A 22,889-nucleotide genomic window follows, 5' to 3' on the forward strand; every position below is an offset into this window, starting at 1 on the left:
ATGACACATCACCATGAACATCAAGTCAGCTTTCAGACTCTGAAGTTAAAGCAGCTGAACTTTGACCAATCACACTCAGATTTCAAAGCGACTTATAAGTTGTGTCATTTGAAAACACAGAACAACTAGCAGTTTGAAAACTGATCATGCAGGAGAATTTATTATTTGTGTCTAGATGGAATTCTGTGACATCAAGTCTTTCATATATTGGAGCAGAGTGAACATCAAAAGACAAAGAGGGGAAAAAGAAAAAAAAAGAAAAGAAAAATAAAATTGCATTTTTTTTAAATTAATGATTACTTAATTAGCATTTATTTAATTAAGATTAGTTAAATGTATAAATTGATGTCTGAGGTTCACATAGATGATGAACTATGTAGGTTTTTACATCCTGTTGACCTGAAGACGTCTTGTTTGATCAACTCTACCTCCAGAATGAACAGATTTATATGGAAAGAAGACTTTGGTTAAAAGTTTGATCTTTTATGAGTTAAAAGCACATATTATCTTATGTTGCACAACATTGGTTACTAGCTGCACTGAGATGATCCTGTTTGGTACAGAGCGTCTTTTATTTTGAAAAGAAGCTTACATAATATCACATTTTGAGAGATGGTGGGTTCTTTTTACACATTTGCTTTTGTACGTGTCAAAAAAAAGACATAATTAATATTTATTATTGTTAAAAAACAAGTTATTTGATGCAAATTCAAATTTCTTAAAGACTAAAGTAAGACTATGTGGCTCCTTCTATGTTTTGATCAGTAGAAAACGAGCCCAAATGGCTCTTTTACTGTTAAAAGTTGCAGACTCCTGCTCTAGTCAATGCAAACATCACGCCCAAACCTGGGTCTCCGATTGGTTGACGCGCCGCACCAAGCTTGCTGCATAAATTGCGCCGTGCCCGCTGCCTAAATCGCCTAAACCACATTTGGGCTAAGCATCTTCTGGATTCTTAACCCTTTGAAAAAAAATGAATAAATAAATACATTTTTTAAAAATTCCTGTATTAATATAGACCAATACTTTTAAGATGAATCATGGCAACTGGACATAAAATCTTCTTCCTTGAAACATGTCACCACTAATGGAAGAGAAACATGAATCCAACAAATATAAGCTGCAGAACACTTGGTTTTTTAAGCCAAGGCAGAAAAACATGAAAATCCTGAAGAACTTACCAACATGTCCTGGAAGGTTTTGGTGACGACAAAAGCCATGCCCCAGTTAGACAGAACCACCATGGCGCTGGCAAAGCCCCTGACTTTGGCGGGAAAAATCTCGGACATGATCAGCCACGGGATCGGCCCCCAGCCGATGGCAAACCCTGAAAGCAAGCGGCGTCAAAACACTTGTGTCGTTTCAATTTCAACCAGTACAGTCTAAGGAAGCCCCCACATTCTGTTCCTGAATTTGAAGCAAAGCAGGAAGTATTAAATGTTGCAGTTCCTCAAATGACCACAGGAGGCTGGTTTCAAATGGGAGCAATTTTCAATGTATATCAAATTTATAACATACTGTAACTTTTAAACCATCAACACGATCAATGTAATTCCAGTAGATTCTGAAGGAGAAAAGCGGCGTGAGCCAGCAATTAAAAAGTTACAGTAAATCAAAGAGCGGAAACACTGGAGCTCCGGTGTTAAAGGGTTAACTTCAATCCCGACACCAAAGTCCAAGACCCACCTGAGATGAAGACAGCCATGCTGGCCAGCGCCAGCCAGGACAGGTCTGGCTGTTCAGCAGCGACACTCACAGTGTCAGTGACAGCGCTGCCGAGTTTGGACATCAAGTGAAAATAGACCCCCAACGCAACAGTACTGATCGTCATGGCGACACCTAGAAGGAAGAGAATCAAGTCAGGATCCTCAGACGACAGATCTGAACGCTGCACGCTGATGAGGTAACGCTCAGTATACCTGAGATCACGAGCAGGATCTTCCTGCCCGCCTTGTCCATAATCAGTGCTGCCACTGCAGTGAAGACCACCTGGATCAGACCCACAATCACCGAGGCCAGGTCGCTCTCCTGCAAGATTCATGTTTAAATAAAAAGAACAGAAAATTTACAACAACTTTACTCTCCTTCTGTGCTCAGAAAGACTTTGTTGGCATTTCAATAATTATTTTGCTGATAATCATTCAGCTAATATGTTACATGTTTGTGTTGTTTCAATAAATATAAATATTTTAAGGTTAAAAAGAAAGTCCAGCAAAGGACAAAAGCTGCAAACTATCCATGGCTAAAAGCTTTATAATATGGGCATGTTCCTGATATTTACAGTATGTCTATGTTTTTATATCTGTCCTGATTAAATAAATAAATTCAATTCAATATACTCCAGAGCGACTTATATATGGGTTACTTCTTCTTGATTAGACATTTTTTGCTCTTGCAACTACACTCCAGAAAATACTTTTTTTTCCTAGATGCAATGTGTCATAATGAACTAAGATAACAGTTTGAACAAACTTCTATTTTTGTTAAACATAGCCAATAAACCATTAAACATAAAAAAGGTAAAACAATTGCATTAATGTTTCATTAAAGTGCAACACTACAGAAAAAAGTGAATGAAAAACTAGAACTTTATTAAAATGTGATTTTAAATGGAGCCAAAAATCCTTTTTACTGAAATTTCCAGAAACAACTATAAACAAGTTGACCATAGATATGATTAGATCTCAGCAGACTGACTTCTTATGGACTCCTCACTCTGCTAAGACATTTCCAGACAACAGACGTAATACTAATCCAGCTGAATTTGTTACCTCAAAATGAGCTTGTTCAAAAATATTCTCAGCGTAGAACATGATGGCATTGACCCCGGTCATCTGCTGAAACACCATCAGCATGATGCCAATGATGAGGGGTTTGTAGACTCCAGGGTCCTTCAGGTCAGAAATGTGGAAACTGGTCCCCTGAGGAGACAGAACAGAGACCGTCAGGCTCAGCATCAACGCCTCACATCGTGGGGTTCCCATCCATCATCTCACCTGACTGTCACTGGCGTCCTCGATGCGGGCGCACTCCCATTCAACAGGAGCATCCGGCCCTCGCAGGAAGCGCAGCGCCTCCTCGGCCTCCCGTCTCTTGCCCTGCGACAGCAGGAAGCGGGGCGTCTCAGGCATGAAGCACATGAAGACCATCATAAGCGACGGCGGGACGGAGCAGCAGATGGCCAGCCAGCGCCAATCCATGAAGAGACCTGCATTAGAGGGTGGACACAAAATTCCAACAACCATTAGTACCCCTGACTTGGTGCCAGCAATTCTTAAAAATGTTTAGCATTGACAACTGCCACCACGCGATGGAGAGGCATCAGCAGAGTCCTATAGATCTCATGCCACCACTTGAATTTTGGGAAATCGTTGGCGTGGTCATGAGAGTGGTAGTTGGGCGGCCATCAGGCGTGCAGACTGGTCGCTCTTTACATCCTCTCGGGCCACCAGGCAGCCGATGGTACTTGAGATGGACAGCTGCCATCCGGAGACATTTGCACATCGTCCAATCAGAGCCAGCGATCCGCCCTGTGGACGCCCAGCTGTCGCCTGATTTCAAAATGGCCCCCGCCTGCCACTGGACTACCACCACATGATCTTCAAATCTGCCCAGTCCGCCGATGACCAATGTCAACTTTTAGAGAAAAATTGTCTGGTCACTGTGAGTTTTTCCACTTATTCTTAAAACCTCCACGGCCACCGTGCAGCATGTAAAGATTCAACTGTCAGACCTTCTGAAAAGCTTGCATTTAGGTCACCGCGCAGTAGGGCTGCCACGATTAGGCAACTAATCAACTATTAAAATAGTCAATTAGTCGTTACTTTACATTATATGGAGTCAGAGTGAAGTAAAGTTGGGCAAAGTTGTGAGTGTTCAGCACCAAAAAATTTACTTTTGTTATATTTGAGTCAGTGAGACCAAACTTTATCTTATAAAAATAATTCCTTTGTTTCAGATGCAGAACTTATTTGATTTAATCTTGTTTTAATCCCAGAAACTAATGAAGGACAGAAGCTATATGATTCATTAAAGTTTAATAATCCATCATCTTAATTGTCTTTATTTTTAGTTAGTTTAAAGCTAATGATGGTTAAGATGTGTGCTTTACGTCCACTTTGCCTATGACCGGATTAGTCGACTAATCTGTGAATATAATTGGTGATTGGTCGATTTTTGTGATTTGACTCGTGTGGCAGCACTACCACACAGCCACATTTTGGGATATGTGATCAGAGTCAAAGACGGCATTTCCCAGAACAGCCAAGTTGCAGACAAGATTAGCAATCAGAGACTTTGGATTCTGTCTCAGCTGTTTGCAGATGATGCAGTCCTCTTTGTGTTATAAAGTCAGGAGTGTAAATGACAATCAGCTCATCCATGCAAAACCACGTCAAAAGATGGAAAAGCCTCATCTAGCTTGGTAATGATGTCCTCCCTCAGGTGTAGGAGTTTAAGTGTCTGGCAGCTCTGCTCTACAGTGATGAGAGACCAACAATACAAACACTAGTCTGCTGTGGGGTATAAAGAATTTGACAGCATAACTATACATCCAGTGGCTTTGATGAACTGATCTGTCTCCAGTTAGGTGGCACTCAAACCAGGTGAACTGTACTGTACTTGAGCCCATTAGACCCCAAAGCTAAGTTTCCGTTTAGTGTCTGGTCCTGGAACTCTGACCTTACATGTCTCTGGTGTGTCATTACAGGGTCAGGGAGAGATTTCAACACTTTGATGTCAGTTATGTAACACCTTACATTGTCAGATGTTTGAAATGGATAACTCATTACTAAAGCACACACAAACTTCACTGTACTTCTCTAGTTTTAATGCAATGAAAGACACGTGCCAAATACTCCTAGATCATTACTGTAATGTCACTAGTTTTGTTGGTACATCAAAACAACGGATCTGTCTTATTACCGGCAACAAAAACAAATATTGCCATGACGAAATTGGGGGTTGGAATGGCACGTTAAAATTTTTTGCCACGGTAATCCCTGTGATTCCAGCTAAGTGCTATCCTCTGCACCTTAAAATTCCTGGAGCACAAGCCTCTCTGTGGTGGACAATATAACACATATGCTAACAGGAAGTTCAGAAAAATCCTGCCAACAAAAGAAGACATTAAACATGTCAGGCACGAGCAGCTGGTTTATTGGGAAGAACCGGTTAAACCTGTTAAACACTTGGTCATACGTTTTTAATAGGAAGTACAAAAATAAAAAGGTTGGTATGTAAAAGGGTGGAAACAGCTGATCGATGGGCCTGAGCAGCTTTTACATGAAGACTAATGCTGCGTCTGAATTCCTTCACTCCTCCTGAACCTTCAAAAGACTACATAGAGCAGGACCATCCAATGCTGTGGTTTTTAATGCAATTCAGACACTTTTTTCTGTGCCAAATACGGCATCCCCTATTTGTCAAAGTAAAGTAAGTATGAACATTTTATAAAGAATATTCATGAATCCACTCTCTTCTGATGATGAAAACTGGGATATTTAAAAAAAATAGATGTATGTAAACATTTTAAAATGAAAAAATGTTCAAATGTATTCCATTGTGGTATAGATAGACTAGAGGTGTAACGGATCACAAAACTCACAGTTTGGATTGTGTCATGTTTTTAGATCATTTCTCAGATCAGTAAAAAAAAAATAAAAAAATGAGCTGCTGCTCCTCAATGGGAGATCTGAACCAAGACACGGAGACATGCACCAACGCTTTTTTTCAGCTCTTCGGAGTAAATAAACCTGATGACTCAGTATCCAAGTCCTCCATGACGAGTTAGAGAAAAGTTTCTGACAGAAGCTCCCCTCACACGTGTCGGGAGAATCGGGTTAACAGAGTTTTGGATCGCCGTCAAGAGGCAACTTTGACGCACGTTAAAACAAAGACGGCATTCGGTGCATTTGGTGCAGACATACAAATTATTTTAATATAGTATTGAAGTACAATCGTAGACAATCGAAGGTGAAGATAAAGAGAGAAGACGTCAAACAAGTAGCTTAAAAGAGAGTTGGACCGTTTCCTTTTGACTCGCAGGGATTAAATGACAAACTGAAGGGAAAGTTCAGTCTCAGATTTGCAGGTAATACCATTATGTGAATCCAATGGACATTAAAGGAATTCTCCACATAGACAACAACCTCATTCATGAGCCGTTTCCACTCCGAGCTGGCATGTTTCAGAGAATTTTGACTTATTTGATTCTGAACAGAAATATCATCTGCTTCTTTTCTCCTTTAGCAGTTATTTACCTCAGATTCTAGGAATTTTCTAAAAATGACATCACATTTTACAAATTTGTCATTTAGGTCTTAGAGTAAATGCAGATAAATACCAAAGAGGCTAAAACGTGGCGGTGGAGGTTATGTTTGTTAGTCCTGTGACACACTGACGAATTAAAAGGAAGTATAAAAACAGATTTTCCACAAAGCTATAATGATGTTATTTTGGATAATACTCAAATAATTTCCTAGTTTTATTTGGTATCTGAGAACATCTATCCGGGAATTGGAAGCTGGGTATCTGTTGTAACTGTGTGTCATTCAGAAACGGCTGAAGTGATGACTCAGATGAAGTGAGTGGGTGTGAAAGAAGTTAATGTCCAAATGTTATCATTTTATAAAGATGTGTTCTTTTCTACATAGTGGGCCATTAGAAAAATATCTGTTGATCTCAACTTATTATTCATATTCATTATAAAGTAATTGCTAAGTGACAATAACAACAACATGTCGGAGCTGTACTTACTGAATACACAACAGTCTGACACTGTAGGCTCCACCCTTCTGTCAGTCAGAGGACCCGTCCTTAAATATGCTCAAACTTAAGTTCTAATAAAATTAAAAATGACAAAATTTGGCCCCAGAGTTGTCGTGAGTATGAGATAAAGCACTTTACATCAAACGACTTGACTCCATATGTATTCTCTGTAAATAGACTTTTTAGAATGTGACTCATTCAAGAATTGCCTTCTTCTGCCTCCAGTGGTCTTTTGAGGAACTGCATCAGAGTTTAAATCAAATTTGAGAACAAAAGAAGGTGATGGTATTCCTATCCAGGGATAGGCCAATGTTAAATTTTTTCCGGCCAACGCCGATAACCAAAATTTTCCCTGCTAGTGTGACCGATAGCCGATATTTACCACTATCGATATTTAAGGGTTGTATTTCCTGCTGTAACGCCACATCAAAGTAAAAGAGAAAACATGAGTGGTTAATATTGGGAGAATTTTTGATATTGGACGGATACAGATAATCTCAAATTATGCAAATATCGCCTGGTACCGATACTGGTACCTATATATCACCCATCTAATCATATCTGCAACTTTAAGGACTTTGGGTCAAAAACAGGAAGTAAAAGGATTTTAGAATTGTATTTCCTCTTTGAGCAAATTTTCTCTTTGTAATTTTTTCCTAAAATGCATTACATTTATGGACTGAATTTCTCTTTTAGTGTATTGCCTCCATTTCCCGTAGTTTTAGCTTTTTCTGGCAGCCAATCAGGTTCGAGTACGATGAGGCGACTGTGGTCAGTCCCCCCCCTGAGCATCACAGAGAGAATAACAGGAGGCAGCATGACTGTCTGAACAAATATGACTGGTATGCAGTTAACCAGATTAGTGAGCAGGAGTCACTTTTACACAGCCTGAAGGAGGAGGGATCTGACCACCTCTGATGATGGTGGCGATCTAGGCTTGGAGCAGTTATTAAACATCTCTTTACATACTACAGACCTGCCTGCTGTTGCAGAGTGATCAACAAAGTGATGAAGCAGGAAACCGAAGAAGTTAACCAAAAGAAAGGAGGATCTTCATCAAACCAACAATTAATCTGAAATGTCACTCATTTAGATTACTCAATAAGCCTTAAAAGTTGTAGAAAGCAACGATTACTTACCTAAAAAATAAACCAGTAGGATGCCGAGCACCACCATGAGCTGCACGCAGGAGCCCAGAGTTCCCCGCACCTTCTCATGAGCCATCTCAGAGATGTACAGCTGAGCGAGGACAGAAACTAGTGTAAATAGCTACAGCTGACGTAGAGACTTGGGGCCCAACAAATGGACATGTCTCTGAGCTTTAGGTAGTTCAAAGACACACAGTGTTCATTTAAATCAGGGGTCCCCAAACTTTCTCTTGTGAGGGCCAAATAACTGTTTTCTTCTTTGATGTGGGGCCGGGGTCAGTTTGTAGGCTAACAGAAAAAGTGCAACAATCATTATCTAATTGTAAACATTTATGATTTTCCAGAAAGCCAAACATAGCCAAGTTTTAAATAATTAATTTCTGTAATCTTCATAGAACAAAGACTAAAACGTTTTAAAAACCAGATATATAGCATTACCTGTGATTATGCTAGTGTGAATGCTGTAAGCTGAATGTGGCCACTGAAGATTCAAGAGCTAATACATGACGACGCTAAATTTGATACCTAAAAAAGCTTAAGATAAAAGCTGAAATGGCTAAAGCTAATTGCTAAAAAACGCTGAAGCTTAAAAGCTACCTAAATTATTAGTGAAATGCCAAATTAGCCTAAAAAAATTAAAAAAAGAATCAAAATTAGCCAAAACAGCTAGCATGTAGCGGAAATATTAACTAAATCCCAAATTAGCCCCCCCCCCAAAAAAAAAATATAATAAAAACTGGTAAAATGTCTAATTTAGCCAAAGCAGTTAGCATAAGGCTAAAATATTAGCAAAATGAGCCTAACAAACTGGTAAAATGTGTAATGTAGCCAAACAGCTAGCATAAAGCGAGGGTCCTCTGGTCACACGCAAGACGGCGTCAGAATCAATCTGTAACCGGAACCGGAAATCGTAACTGTAGCCGGTTGCGTAAGCGGAATCCTAAACATTAGAAAACCCTTTCAAAATGATATTTTAAAACATTTTTAGCACTATCAGCTTTTACGCCTTTGAATGAGAATAAACTGTAACTATCTTTTCTCCGTAAATCAGCTGATTGGAGCCGTGAAATTCTGCTTTTTTTCCTCTGTGACAGAGTGTCACGGGGAAAAATTGTCAAAAAGAGTCGATAAAAGAAAGAAAAAAAGGGAAAAAAGTCGAAAGCCTAAAACGATATTTTTTTGTGGCCAGCTCCGGCAGGGGGAGGGACTTCCACCCATTAATTTTCGGACGCCATATTTTTTTGCTGTGAACAGGTTCTCTTGCATAAAGCTGAAATATTAGCTAAACTCTAAATTATCCAAAAAACTGAAGAAAAAAAACCTTAATAAGCCAAAACAGCTAGCATGTGGCTACAATATTTGCTAAACCCCAAACTAGCCCAGAAATCCTTAGTACCGGAAAAAAACATTTAAAAAGCTAGCATAAAAAGAGCTGAATATTTTAATAGCTGAATAAATTAAATAGCTGAAAGAGCTGAAGAGTTATAGACATACAAAAAAACGTACAGAAGAAAAATAATAAAATAATATTAAACCAAAAAATATTCTCTCCTCTCCCGTCATAGTTCAGACGGCAGAAGGGTGGAATAGAAAGTCACGTTCTATGTGGTTCTCGATTGGTGTATCTGCCCGTAGTTTGGGGACCCCTGTTTAAATGACAGTGTACACGAGTCTTACCGGAACGACCAGAGACGTGACCCCGCTGGCCATGCCGGTGAGAACTCTGCCGATGTAAAGCATCAAGATGTTCTGCGCTGCAATGATCATGGTGAAGCCAAAGACGAAGGGCAGAGCGCACAGCATCAGGCTCAGCTTCCTGCCGATCCTCCCCACCATCCAGCCCCCCACCAGCCCCCCAGCTGCTGCTCCTAACGTCACGATGGACTGAAACCAAAAACAACAAACATATTTAATCAAGGAGACTTGAGGAGAGATGATCATTTCAACTCTTCACTTTAAAGATCCACTCAGATGAAAAGTGTTTCTAACACGTTCTTGTGGTGTTTTTCTGATGATGGAGGAAAAATATAAAGAAAATTACACTTAAAAATGCATTTCTGACCATTTCTTTATGCAAATCATTGTGACCCTAGAGCAGTGGAAAAAAAAATAGTGTCTGAAAAATAGATTATTTGTTATGTAGAAAATATGTTGGGCGTTTTATAAGCATCACTTTCATTTAATTTTTTTTTTCTTTTTTAATGTTTTGTAAACTGGTGGTAGATTGGTGAAGATTGTCTTCAACCAGAATTATTTTTTCCTGGAAAACATAAATGTACTTTGACGTGTTTTAAAAAAAAAAATCCCTTCTTGTGTTGTATCACATAAAGACATAACTGTGGTCTCAATCACATTGTCAGTACTTCATAGTTTGCCCCCTTTACCTCAATTTGAATTTGTCACCTGTTTTTTTTCTGTTGTAAGGACTTTAAAACCACTGCAAAAATGTGCTGGTGCAGCACACAGAAATGCTGAGAAGAGTCTATAAATCAGCCTCCAGAAATCTCACCCCAAACCAGGAGGCCTGCACGTCGTCCAGCCGGAGTCGGGGGTCAGAGATCCTGGTGAGCTCCGGGATAGCGGGGGAGCTGTATCCCAACACGAAGCCGAAGCTCATGGGGCCCAGGACGGAGGCGAAGGTGGCCAGGTACAGCTTCACATTCTTCACCTTACTGTGGAGAGAAAAAGAACATTCTGGGAAACTCTGCAGCTTATGTGAAGCAACAGATTTTCAGATTTTACATTTTATTTTTTAGCAAAAAGTAAGTATAAAAGTAACAAAAGCAAATGTATATTAAAACATAGTATCTCTCAAAATGGGATTTTTTAAAAACGAATTTTCAAATTTTCTAAACAGGATCATCTCAGTGGAGTTGGTAACCAATGTTGAGCAGCATAAGATTATATTTTCCTTTAACTCAAAAGATCAAACATTTTTCCAAAGTTTTGCCCTACATTTAAATCTGTTCATTCTGGAGGTAGAGTTGATCAAACAAGACGTCTTCAGGTCAACAGGGATGTAAAAACCTACATAGTTTATCATCTATGTGAACCTCAGACATCAATTTATACATTTAACCAATCTAAATGAAATAAATGCTAATTAAGTAAACCTTACTTTAAAAAAAAATACAATTTTATTTCTCTTTTCTTTTTCTCCTCTTTATCCTCAGCAGTGCTAGACTGCTGGGTTTTGTTATTTTAGTTTGGATCTTGGTAGTCTTAGTTTTCAGGCTTTGTTTATTTGTTTTCTTTAGATAGTTTTGGTTAGACAGCCATTATCAGGAGCTGCTGACTCTGATGGTCGACATGTCTGGATCAGCAGTCTCCATGATTTATCTTACGTTTGTCCAAGAAGCCACAATGGATCAAAGAGCCACAAGTGGATCTGGAGCTGCAGGTTGCAGACTCCTGTAATATACGCAAGTCTAGAGTAATGCCCATTAAAATAAACTTAAAATATACTACTTCTTGCTTAAGGCTTTGCCGTTTTTACATGTATTTTTAGGACGATTTGTGGATCAACTTCACTTTACCACCAAAATTTAATTATCTGGATAATGCTAAAGAGATTTCTTGACAAAATACGTTATTTATTTTTTTTAGTTTTTTTTCCTGGTCTCGTGTTTTGGGAAAACGGCACTTTTCATTTCCTGTAGGTAAGCTCGCAGGTATGTGCTGCACTAAACGTCATGGAGGTCACATGAGGCTAGAGCTCCGAACCAGGTGCTCACATGCGGAAATCAGGCGCACCTGTTGGAGCGCATGACCCGTGATGTTCCGCTGGACCCACCTCAGGTAGGCGTCCTGCTCGGATATGAGCCCCGTGGGGGTCTCGTCGCCGCTCTCGGCGTCCAGAAGCCTCCGTCTCTCGCTGTCCATACCGGCGGCCGCGCTCCCTGCTCCTTCCCCGGATTCAGCTCTGTCATGGACCGCCGGTCAGGCGAGGCAGGAACTCAAAGTACCGAAAGAGCACGAGTCGCTTTAGGAAGAGGGAGCGGATCGGAACCAGACCCGTGGACGGCGCTCCTTCTGAAGCTCCCAGCCCGGACTCACCACCGCGGCAGACAGAACTACCTCTGCCTCTTCTGCCGCGCGCGGATCTGCTTTGTCAACAAGGAGGTCAGCTGACCGCCGCGTGCGCCAGCTAAATCCGGTGCATGTTCCTTTCAAAATAAAATCCAAAACAAATTTTGAACGAATGTTAAATGTTTGTTTGTTTGTTTATTTTAAGCTCCTTCAGAACATTTTCGCTTGGATAATCTCCCTTTTTGCCGTTTTTTTACATTGATAAAAACTAGTGGGAAAAGCATCCGATCCTTCCAAAACGCCATTGCCTAACTATAAACTCTTGCAAACTTTAACATATATGTTCAAACTTTTAAGAATTCAATAGACTTCAAACTTCCACTTTGTTTTAAAACCATGTTGACGTCCTTAATATGTTATCTAAATAATCAAGAAATGTAAAGCACAACATTCTTAAATAAACTATCAATCCCCAGTCTGCAGGTATTGGTATATGGACACATTTTATATCCCAGTTTTTAAATATGTAATTTGTGTTTTTATTTGGTTTTTTATGTCTTTTGGTCTTAGCATTTTTCTTCTATGTACATTTTATGAATGTTTGCCCCGTTTGTTTCTATGGTTTTGTTATTTGGACCATGAGTTTGTAATAAAGTGTTCATTCAATCAAGAATCAAGTTGCCACCTTTTTTTATTTGCTTAATGCCTTCAGTGTTATTTAAATATTAGATCATGATATAGGCCTGGCCTTTTGTTTGGGTTTCACAATTTGTTAGAGCTAAAGCGCATTTGATCAATTATGAGTAGTATCAACATTTATATCTTATCTGCACAAGAGCAAAAATATTGTCCAGCATTAGGATTTTTAGTACAGCAGTTTAATGAGCTAGATCTATTGTTCTTTTGTTCTTTTTTTTTTTAAAGAAATATAAAATTCCCACTTTACTCCTTCTCATATAAATTGCTAAATTCAAATATTTTTCTAAAGTTGCCTAAAAATAAACCACTATACCAACCACTTTCATTTGAAAAAAAAGGTTTCCTCTGACATATTAAACAATGTTCCCTTCTCTAAGAGATTCACATCAATATTCTCACCAAATGTTGTGTTTAATTATAAAAAAATCCACATGAATATAAAACTCATGTGCTGTTGAGAGCATTTTTAAAATAACAATCTCTAAAGTAACTCACATTTCCTATATTTAATAACTATTTTAGTTCCATCTTTAAAAAACAGCAAAAGGTCTTAATGTCTGAATGAAAGATAATGTTCATAATAGAAAACAGAACAGAAAAAACTGAAGCTAAATGGGGTTTATAATTGTCTGATTTCCATAGTTTGATTTCCATAATTTGATTTCCTTCTAGCTTCATTTGTTTTAAAGTTACAGAGGTAAAATAAAGAAAAGACACCTATCAGCTTTCACGTTTTCGCCATTAAAGTGACTTCTAGTTGTCAGATGTTGTGTTTGGGAATAAATCAAGTAAAATATATTGAGATAACAAAAATATAACATCTTAGCAACAAAATTAAGCTCTGCTTATTAAACTTTCAGCTTTATAAGCCATCAACTCTTCTTCTGAAACTCTGAAAAGGTGTTTTTTAATTCATTATGAAGTTTTCATTAAAAGTCAGTATGCCACCTGGAAGTCAATCCTATTATCTGAAGGAAAGAAATTGATTAAGTTACACAAGCTTTAAAAATATATCAATAATCAATGTGAACAATCAGTATTATCAGCAGATAATTTACTCAAAATCCTGCAAAAACAACCCGAGGGACACCCCTGCACAACTTTCATAACTGTATGTGTCACTGTTGTGTAAAACAATTTTACAATATTTCAATGTTTTAATTAAGATAAATAAGTATTTAGAAAGAGGATGTCAAGGGTGGGCTTTTTTCAAGCTTGTGCCCCAAATGTTACATTTCTGTACATTGGTATGTTTTTTTTCATTATTTTTGTAAAAACTAAAAAGTTAAGTAAAAATTTAGCTGGCAAGACATATGGGCTGTAAAAAAAATAATTATTTGAATTCCACAAGAAGTCTTTGATACATCAAAGACAGCTGAAAAATATTATATGAATCTGATTCCAGTTCACTTGCTCCATGAAATCTTAACGTTTTTATTATCAGCAGATGTCAATCATGTAAAGAGAAAAATTAAATTGCATGTTCGACCAAGCATGTTTTAATAGAATGATAAAATGGAGCAGGAAACATAAAGTTCATTCATACTCAAATTTATTTCATGTTCTTTTCAAAGTATCAATATCTTTCTTGTTGAGCCGTTTGAGTTTATGCATTTTACCGATATGAATAAAGTTTTTCAAGAATTGGAATTGGTTTATTCATTATATTATCCAGTATTTATGACATGACATAAATTATTATTATATAGTATGGATAGATGGATTGAAGGAAAAAAAGATAGATAGATAGATAGATAGATAGATAGATAGATAGATAGATAGATAGATAGATAGATAGATAGATAGATAGATAGATAGATTAGATAAATAGATAGATAAATAGACAGACTGACAGATAGACACTTAAAAAGCGAGCCATATAGAAGTTTATTTTTGCACAATTAGCATAAGAAAAAAATCCTTATTTGAAACCTGTCTTCATGGGGCCATTGTAAAAAAAGAAAAACTTTATTGAACATCAAACAAATATACAAATAACAACTGTAAGCAGTCCGTAAAAAATCAATAGCTAATGTCATCTGTCAAAAATAAAATCAGTTATAGTTTCCAGAAAGGTAATGGAAACATGGCAAGCAAAATGAAAAAAATTCGAAATAAAAAAATAACCATATTGTTAATAGAAAAGAAAGGAATACTTGGGCATTAGAACAAACAAAAAAATCTCCAGAGAGGGAATTATTTATCAAACAAAAAAGTATTACATAACTTGGTTGTATTAATTTTTTTTTTAAGATTAATAAAATTGAAAGAACTCTATCATAAACCTTTAAATCTGGGAATAGTCATTCTAACTCAACACTTATGTATGTAAAATTTAGATTTGAGCAGTAACAATTGTTTACTATTTTCAACCTATTCATCATCTGAGTTAAAATATGTAACAATTTGTTTAAATGTATTATAATATTATTGCTTAATTTTCTATTTATAAAACGTCCCAATTGGATCCAGAATTCAAGAAAGAATTCACAGTGGTAGAAAAGGTCTTCATGGGGTCATTTGAGCATCTGGAATCCTTGAAACATACGTCACTTCCGGGTTTCAGGGGGCAGACCTGCTGAGTTGAGAGCTCTTCGTCACTAATTTCTCTGAAAGTTTTATTTTTAGACTTCTTTTAAACTGCACACTTATTTGAACACACGTTTCATTTTCTTAAAAAACACACGCAGCTCATTTTGTGGCTTTATCGTAAAACGTAAATTCAGAAGGGCCACCGGAAGAATGGGCGTGGCAACGTAAAGTTAAGAAATTAAAAGCATCTATGCTTCGGCGGTTGTCGCAGAAACACCGGAAGTACAATATTAAAATTAAAATAGCTGATTCATGGAAACTAGAATCACGAAAAAAATAGAAACTAGAACATTATTGACCAACAAATATACTTTAAAAGTTATTTTATACGTGAAACTTGATGGACTCATCAGATAAGAGAAAAGGCAAAACGGTAAGAGAAAGAGCAAAAGGCAAAAAAATAAATGAACCAAAATAATAATAATAATTGTGAGCATTAGTAAAATAGATATTTCATGTTTTTCCACAACAATTAAGGTCACAAAGGTAAAACTATTTTTGACAGTCAAAAATAAAACAACTGCTCAAAGTTGATCATGTGTATCCAAAGTAAACTGTTATTTTTGTCTGATCATCTTTAACTGTTACTGGAAAAAAACATCAAAAGGATGAAAATTTAAAAATATATATTTTAACTAAAATGAATATTAGTTTTCTTTATGCAATTTGTTCTCCCTCTGTGGACCATAAGGCCAGGAGGCAGAGCTTGTTCTCGTCTGCAGCATCCGAGCAGCGATGGGATGAAGAGGTCAAGCAGCTGTTTGAAAACAACAAAGTCCTCCTGTCCCGTACAAAGAACAACAGAGGAGCGGAGCTGCAAGCAGGGGTCATCATTCAGAGAAGAGCTGCAGAGCAGTAAGGACCAAAGACAGAAACCAGACTTTTAGATTCTTCATCTGTGGTCCAATCATAGTCAGGTCTCAGTCTGCTATGAGATTATCTTCAGAAGTGTGTTTACGAGTCTCTGCCGGTCTGACGTTTGTCTCCACAGCTGCTCAAACGGAGCCCAGGCGCTGCTGAGGGCAGAGTACGAGCGGGCCGTGGTCTGTTTCTCCAAGGCTGTCACTCTGCAGCCGGGGCAGGTGCTGGCTTTGACCTCATCCACGTGACTGCACGTGGTGGTTTGGTAACTTTGTATGTTGGTTGTGTCTCAGCCTCAGCTGTATGTGAGTCAGGCTGAGGCCCTCCTGCAGCTCTGTGACTTCCATTCAGCGGCGGGTTTGTACAGGCGGGCCTCCTTTCTGCAGCCTGGAGCCTTTGATGACCGCTTGGCCTTCATCCTCTACATGCAGGTGGGAGTCTGGACATGACTACAAACTTCAACTATGACGTTGTGGTGTTTAGAGAAATATTTTTGCTAAATTTTTTTATCAGTTAGAACTTTTTTTAATTGTATTGTTTGGTTTATTTGTAGAGACTAAACTTAAAAAATAAAAAACATGTTCATATATATCGGGGATGCAGCAGATTCATTGCTAATAATGAAGTAACAGAATGAAACAGTGATATTTACAGTCACATCTCTCTCCGTAAATTTGTTCTCCACAGTATCTGCATCTCATTATAACCATGAATAACTGTGTAATTCAGGTTTTTTCTGCTGTTGTTTGGATTGAAACGCTTTCTTCAGAATCTTGCATGAACAGACAAACGTGACATTTTTTTGTGATCCTTAGGGTCAATGTTTATTTGATCAAGGCCTTTTCCTTGAGGCTCTGCAGGCTTTCAGCTGCGCTGCAGAAGTGAAGCCAGGCTGCAGGATTTATGAAGTGAAGAGGTATAACTCTGTTTGTAACTTTATTTTGAAACAAGAAGGGGTTTTTGTTATTGCATTCAAACTCTATGAAAAATTGTTGTAAAAAATTGTCTTGTTTACAACTTAAAATGTGATCATTTCTGGATGATAGTTTTGGTTTTGTAGTATACATATATGTTGAGCCAAAACATAACTGTGACCCAAAAAACAAGATTTGAACTGAATTGTAGAGAAAGTAAATCATTGCATCCCTATTTTTTTATGTCTAGACTTGCATTTATTAATCTTAATTACTTAAAAACTTGCTTACATTGCTTAAAAACAATTTGACCCTTTAAAATCTGAGGCATCGCTTAAACACAAAATCTTTAACACACTGTAACTTTTTAATCGTTAATGCAATCAATGTAATTCCAGTAGAATCTGAAGGAGAAAAGTGCTTTTCTCCTTCAGATTTAATGTAGTTTTTTTTAACAATGAAAAAACTAAGTCAACTTTTGGAGATGGTTTTCATAAGAGAAGATCAGTCATAAATGACACTTTAGGAGAAAGAAAGTAAAAGACAAAAAATTGAGAATCAATGATACATCACAGTCTATCGACAGGATTAAGGCCACATAATCCTTCTTTATGTTGTTTACATTTTTATTCAAAATTTCACAATCTAAAGGTCTTAAAAAGCTACTTTTCATGTTGATCTGAAGCCTGTTTCCAAAATCTCCTCTGAGGGGGCGTGGCTTTTGGAGCTGAGCTGAGCCCCGCCCCTGATCTGCAACAGTTTGATTGACAAGTATTTAAAATGAGAAGCATTCGGAAATGCAAAAACTAAATGATTTCTTATTTCATTTGGTCTCTTTCATAAGAAAAAAGCCACACAGACATGTTAAAAACTCAAAAACAGGATTCTCATCAGAGGAGGACTTTAAAGTGTTTATTAACTCTATCATGAGCTAAACTATGAAGTTAACCTCTGCAGTTTGACCATTGTCATTACTTGTCCATTGTGTTGTTGTAGACTTGCTTGTTTGGCAGCTCTGGGTCACCATGACGATTGTGTGCAGCTGCTGAACGACTGGATAACCGAGTGTCCCACATCTGACCTTTATGTCCTCAGAGCCCGGCTGCACAAAGTCCAGAACAAGGTCAGAACCTGCTGGTGAAAAATCCCTCCATCAGAGCACACAGCCCCCCCCCACCCCCTGCACTGGGGTTTGGACTTCAAACACTGCTTCGTTACTTTCCCTAGTAGAGGATAAAAGTACAAACTTTGATGAGTGGATGCCCAAACTTGATTGATCCAACCGCCTTTCTGCCCCATCCAGACGCTCCAGTGTTACCGTGACGTGACGCTGGCGCTGCAGCTGCAGCCAGCATGTCCGCACGCTGCAGCCCTGCTGCTGCAGCTGCAGGAGGCGAGTGAGGAGGCTCGGCTGCAGGCGGTGGTCAGAGCCGTGCGCGGGGAGCTGCGAGAGGCCCTCTGTCTGAGCAGCGTTGGCCTTCAGAACAGCCCTGAGGATGCACGCCTCTACCTGTTCAGGTATAGCAGGAGTGTTGTGGAGGGTGACGGGAAGCTCCTGCGTCTTTGGGATGAAGGAATTCTCTGTTTCTCAGAGGGACTCTGTATCGCCGTCTGAAGGAGTTCTCAGCAGCCATGGAGGATCTGGTCCAAGCGGCGGAGCTGACTGAAGAGACTGGAGGGGGTTTGGAGAGCATAGCAGGGACCAAGTCTGAGCTGAAGGACTCGCTAAAAGAAGAGGTGAAGTTTCAGGCGGCGCTGACCTTCAATGACTTTGCCGTCCAGTGTTCCTGCAGAGGCCTCCACGCTGAAGCTGCACAGCTTCTGAACCAGGCCATTGAGAAGGAGAAGAGCCAGGCGGCTCTGTACCTCAACCGAGGAGGTGAGGAGGAACACACAAGTGTTGTGCATGCCCATCTCAACGCACACACTCTTGGGGGAGATTTGTCCTTTGTTCAGACCCTTTCAGAACCAGAATCATTTAATAACGGACACAAACCCAACGTGGTGGAGTTTGCTTACAGCTTACAGCTGTCATCATCTCAGATTAACAGTTTTATATATGGTTGTGTGTCTTTTCCTCTCACATTAATTTGATACACATCTCCATATATGATCCGTAAATCAATACATAAATAATGTTTCTCATCATTCGATGCAGTCACATCCTTTTACCTAATTTGATACAATCTAGTCATTTATTATTTATTTGATATTTAAAACTATAAATGAAAAAAGTATTTTACCAGGAAAACGTTTTTTTTTTCAATTTAGTGGCACTTTTTATTTTAATCAACAAAAGCAAAATATCTCTGACAAAACAACTTTTAACATTCAAGCCGGCATTTTGAGAAGAGTGTATTATTTGTTGTGCCAAGGGATTTATAGAAACTGAGACCTTATGAATATTAGAAGTAAAGTTTGTTATTGTGCAGGAAGTGGCTTTTAAAAAAAACGGTCCATGAATGAGGACAGTTGTTTCCATCCATCCATTTTCTTGACCGCTTTGTCCCTTCCGGGGTCGTGGGGGTGCCGGAGCCTATCCCGGCAACTGATGAGCGAAGGCGGGGTACACCCTGGACAGGTCGCCAGTCTGTCGCAGGGCCTCAATCACACACATATTCACTCTCACATTCACACCTAGGGGCAATTTAGAGTCACCAATTAACCTATGAAGCATGTTTTTGGACGGTGGGAGGAAGCCGGAGTCCCCGGTGAAAACCCACGCATGCACGGGGAGAACATGCAAACTCCACACAGAAAGGTCCCAGCCGGGAGTCGAACCGGGGCCTTCTCGCTGTGAGGCAAGAGCGCTAACCACTGCGCCACCGTGCAGCCGACAGTTGTTTTATATTTAAATATATAAAAATACTTTTGGTATTTGAAATTTAAACCTGATAACATGATCTTAATTCTCTTATACATAGTTTTCCTAAAGATAAATGTCCTTCCATGTAAATATTGGGTTTTTGGAATTGTCTGACATTAAAATAAATTGTTTAAAAATGAATGAATCTATTTCCTTATTCCAATAGTATGTGATCATTTACTATTGTTTCAAGTCCAAAACATTGTATTAAAGCAAAGTTAAGTACAAGAGATGATTAAAAGCAGCCAAATTAGCTTTAGATTGGTGACCTGGGACTGAAAAATGATCCGTCTGTTTTCTTCAGTGCGGATGACTTTGGCCTTTTCCCAGTCCAGGATGTGTTTTCTTGCTTGCAGTGGTCTGTTATTCCTGATTTCAGATTTTCCTGAGTTGCCTGTTGACATGCTGCTCTTGGTAATCTTCTTTCTGCTTCATTTTCACATTCGTTCCAGTGTTCTGTTTTTCTTGTACAATTAATTTTCCATCAATTCCATCTTCTTGACAGCTGAATTACTCATATTCATAAATAGACATTGTTGCAGTCATGCATATAGTAGACATGCAACACATTAGATTCAACAGTTGTTGTAGTCCAGAGGTCTGCAACCTTTGATCCTGAAAAAAAACATTTGCCCCAGTTTTTTACTGACCAAAACCGAGTAAGACCCGCAAAGTCGCTGTTCAGAAAAATATACTTAAAAAAAAGTAAAGCGCTTGGAGTTGCGCAAAGTGTGAGAAGCACTTTTATAGCGCTCAGACAGTTTTCGGTGGTGATGAATCAGTGCTGCCACAGACGATTATTTTAATAGTTGACTAATCTGGTCATGTGCAAACTGGATGTAAAACATTCATCTTAGCCATTATTAGCTTTAAACGAACTAAAAACTAGATGTATAGGATTACCTGCGATAATACTAGTGCGAATGCTGTTAGCTGAATTTTGGCACTGAAAATGCTAATCATGATAGCTGAAGATGCTGAAATATTAGTTAGATGCCTAATTAGCCTAAAAATCTGAAAAAAGCCTTTAGATGAAAAACAGCTAGCATGTAACTGAAATATAAGCTAAACTCCAAAATAACTTAAAAAAATTAATAAATGCCAAAATTGTTCAGAAAATTACCAGAATGGCATTGTAACTTTCAACTTTACTACATCTTGACTCCATAAAATGTAAAGTAACGACTATTAAAGGACTATGTCGACTATTTTAATAGTCGATTAGTCGACTAATGGTGGCAGCCCTGTGATGAATGCTTCAAGTCTTCTCTGAATTCGCACGTCATCCTGATCTTTTGTATTGTGGAAGCTGTAAAGAAACAGCAACACCGTTAGGAGAAGCAGGGATCTGAAGGTGTTTTTGCTCTCAGATGAACGATCACATTCTTCTTATCTGGTACTCAGAGTTTCTTTGAACTACTCGTATGTTTCCAGTATTCTGATACCACACCAGCTTTTATTTTGTTTTTCATATTTAGCAGGTGACATTTCACTGAGATGAACTGAATTCTTTCATGACAGCACATCTTCAGTCATGCAAATTTTCTCTTGTAATAAGCAAAAATATTCTGCCAACAAAACCAGACCAGAAAAGACGTAACTAGTTTCCTGTGAGGATGCTGACAGTAGGAGCTGCTCACTGAAAACGCTGATGTTTACCGTAGCACCAAAAACAGCAACATTTAGCTCAAACTCTCCAGTCACTTGTTTTATTCTACATTCAAGAAAAAGTTCAAGGCAACCAAAAAACAAGAAAGTAAAAAGAGTAAAAGTAAAAAAGAAAATATTTTGAACAAAAGTCAGTATGGGTTTGGGGCAAATCACTCCTCAACAATGGCATTGATGGATTTAACTGAAGAAATATCCACAGCAGTTGACCAAAAAAAAACATCTCATCAGCATTTTTATAGACCTCAAAAAAGCATTTGACACCATAACCACAACCTTTTACTGAAAGAACTGAGTAAATATGGCATCAGAGGAGTCACCCTACAATGGATAATGAGTTATTTAACGAACAGAAAACAGTTTGTACAAATGAAAAACATAAAATCTATAACATGCGGGGTACCCCAAGGGTCTGTCCTGGGCCCCAAACAGTTAAATATTTATATTAATTATATTACAAATGTATCCAAAGTATTAAAATGCATTTTGTTTGCTGATGATGCAACATTTTACCATGTGAGTGATGACACAACACAAAGGAAAGAGTCACAAAAAGCAATGATACTTCTTGAAGAAAAAGCTATGCCGTATCAGCTCCACCACATTACATTTTTTCTGTAGAATTAAATCAAATCCTCCAATAACTAAGCTGCTGTAGTGAACTTTCTACCTAAAGGTAACTTTAAAACAGTTTAGGAGCTTAATGTCCAACTAATTCTCAAGGGTTTGTAGCTAAAGTTTTTAGCTTTTCAAATGCAGTTTTGAAGCTTTTTCTTTAATTTTCTAGTCGTGGATCCTGGATTTATAATCTCATGACTCAACTTTAAAACAGTTGTTGAAATAGCTGATTTGCAAAAAAAAAATGCTCTTAAAAATGAATAGAAATGTATTTATTTAACTATTTACAGATCAATTTTAATGGATTTTAATCATTATGTTTTAGTAAAATTGTGCTTTAGTTCTTATGCCTATATAAAGCATATATTCTATTCTTTTCTATTCTATTCTACTCGTCTATTCCATTCTATTCTATTCTATTCTATTCTGCTCTGCTCTACTCTACTTTACTCTATTCTGTTCTATTCTTTTCTATTCTGTGATGTCCCATCCCGTCCAATTCTACTCTACTCTACTCTACTCTACTCTGCTATATTCTGTTCTGTTTTGTTATGTTCTATTCTATTCTAATCTATTATGTTCTGCTCTGCTCTTTTCTATTCTATTCTATTCTACTCTACTCTATTCTGTTCTGTTCTGTTATGTTCTATTTTGTTCTATTCCATTCTGGTCTATTCTATTCTGTTCTATTCTATTCTAATTTATTCTATTCTATTCTATTCTATT

At 38.0% G+C, this 22,889-nt stretch overlaps 2 protein-coding genes across 3 annotated transcripts in view; one reads left to right on the forward strand and one right to left on the reverse strand.

Moving 5' to 3' along the window:
• The window catches only part of slc2a8 (solute carrier family 2 member 8), a 16,891-nt gene extending 4,820 nt beyond the window's left edge, over nucleotides 1-12,071 (reverse strand). Inside the window, exons 1-9 of one of the 2 annotated variants that reach the window (XM_024260187.2) lie at nucleotides 11,710-12,060; nucleotides 10,426-10,588; nucleotides 9,594-9,800; nucleotides 7,908-8,007; nucleotides 2,997-3,208; nucleotides 2,772-2,921; nucleotides 1,920-2,028; nucleotides 1,687-1,839; nucleotides 1,182-1,327 (exon numbers count right to left, since the gene is read on the reverse strand). In XM_024260187.2, the coding sequence (XP_024115955.1) occupies nucleotides 1,182-1,327; nucleotides 1,687-1,839; nucleotides 1,920-2,028; nucleotides 2,772-2,921; nucleotides 2,997-3,208; nucleotides 7,908-8,007; nucleotides 9,594-9,800; nucleotides 10,426-10,588; nucleotides 11,710-11,798 (1,329 nt within the window). In that variant the 5' untranslated portion in view covers nucleotides 11,799-12,060. Of the gene's footprint in view, nucleotides 1-1,181; nucleotides 1,328-1,686; nucleotides 1,840-1,919; nucleotides 2,029-2,771; nucleotides 2,922-2,996; nucleotides 3,209-7,907; nucleotides 8,008-9,593; nucleotides 9,801-10,425; nucleotides 10,589-11,709 lie in introns of both variants that reach the window. The other variant, XM_036213754.1, reaches the window with a different exon arrangement.
• A 3,123-nt stretch (nucleotides 12,072-15,194) lies between these two features.
• LOC112137725 (tetratricopeptide repeat protein 16) overlaps nucleotides 15,195-22,889 on the forward strand; it is a 9,091-nt gene continuing 1,396 nt past the window's right edge. The window contains exons 1-8 of the mRNA XM_024260183.2: nucleotides 15,195-15,609; nucleotides 15,928-16,091; nucleotides 16,228-16,318; nucleotides 16,391-16,528; nucleotides 16,913-17,013; nucleotides 18,008-18,134; nucleotides 18,315-18,529; nucleotides 18,604-18,890. Coding sequence (XP_024115951.1) covers nucleotides 15,577-15,609; nucleotides 15,928-16,091; nucleotides 16,228-16,318; nucleotides 16,391-16,528; nucleotides 16,913-17,013; nucleotides 18,008-18,134; nucleotides 18,315-18,529; nucleotides 18,604-18,890 — 1,156 coding nt within the window. The 5' untranslated portion in view covers nucleotides 15,195-15,576. The remainder of the gene's footprint in view (nucleotides 15,610-15,927; nucleotides 16,092-16,227; nucleotides 16,319-16,390; nucleotides 16,529-16,912; nucleotides 17,014-18,007; nucleotides 18,135-18,314; nucleotides 18,530-18,603; nucleotides 18,891-22,889) is intronic.

The sequence above is a fragment of the Oryzias melastigma genome, linkage group LG9 (genome assembly GCF_002922805.2).
Source record: "Oryzias melastigma strain HK-1 linkage group LG9, ASM292280v2, whole genome shotgun sequence".
Taxonomy (NCBI): Eukaryota; Metazoa; Chordata; class Actinopteri; order Beloniformes; family Adrianichthyidae; genus Oryzias; species Oryzias melastigma.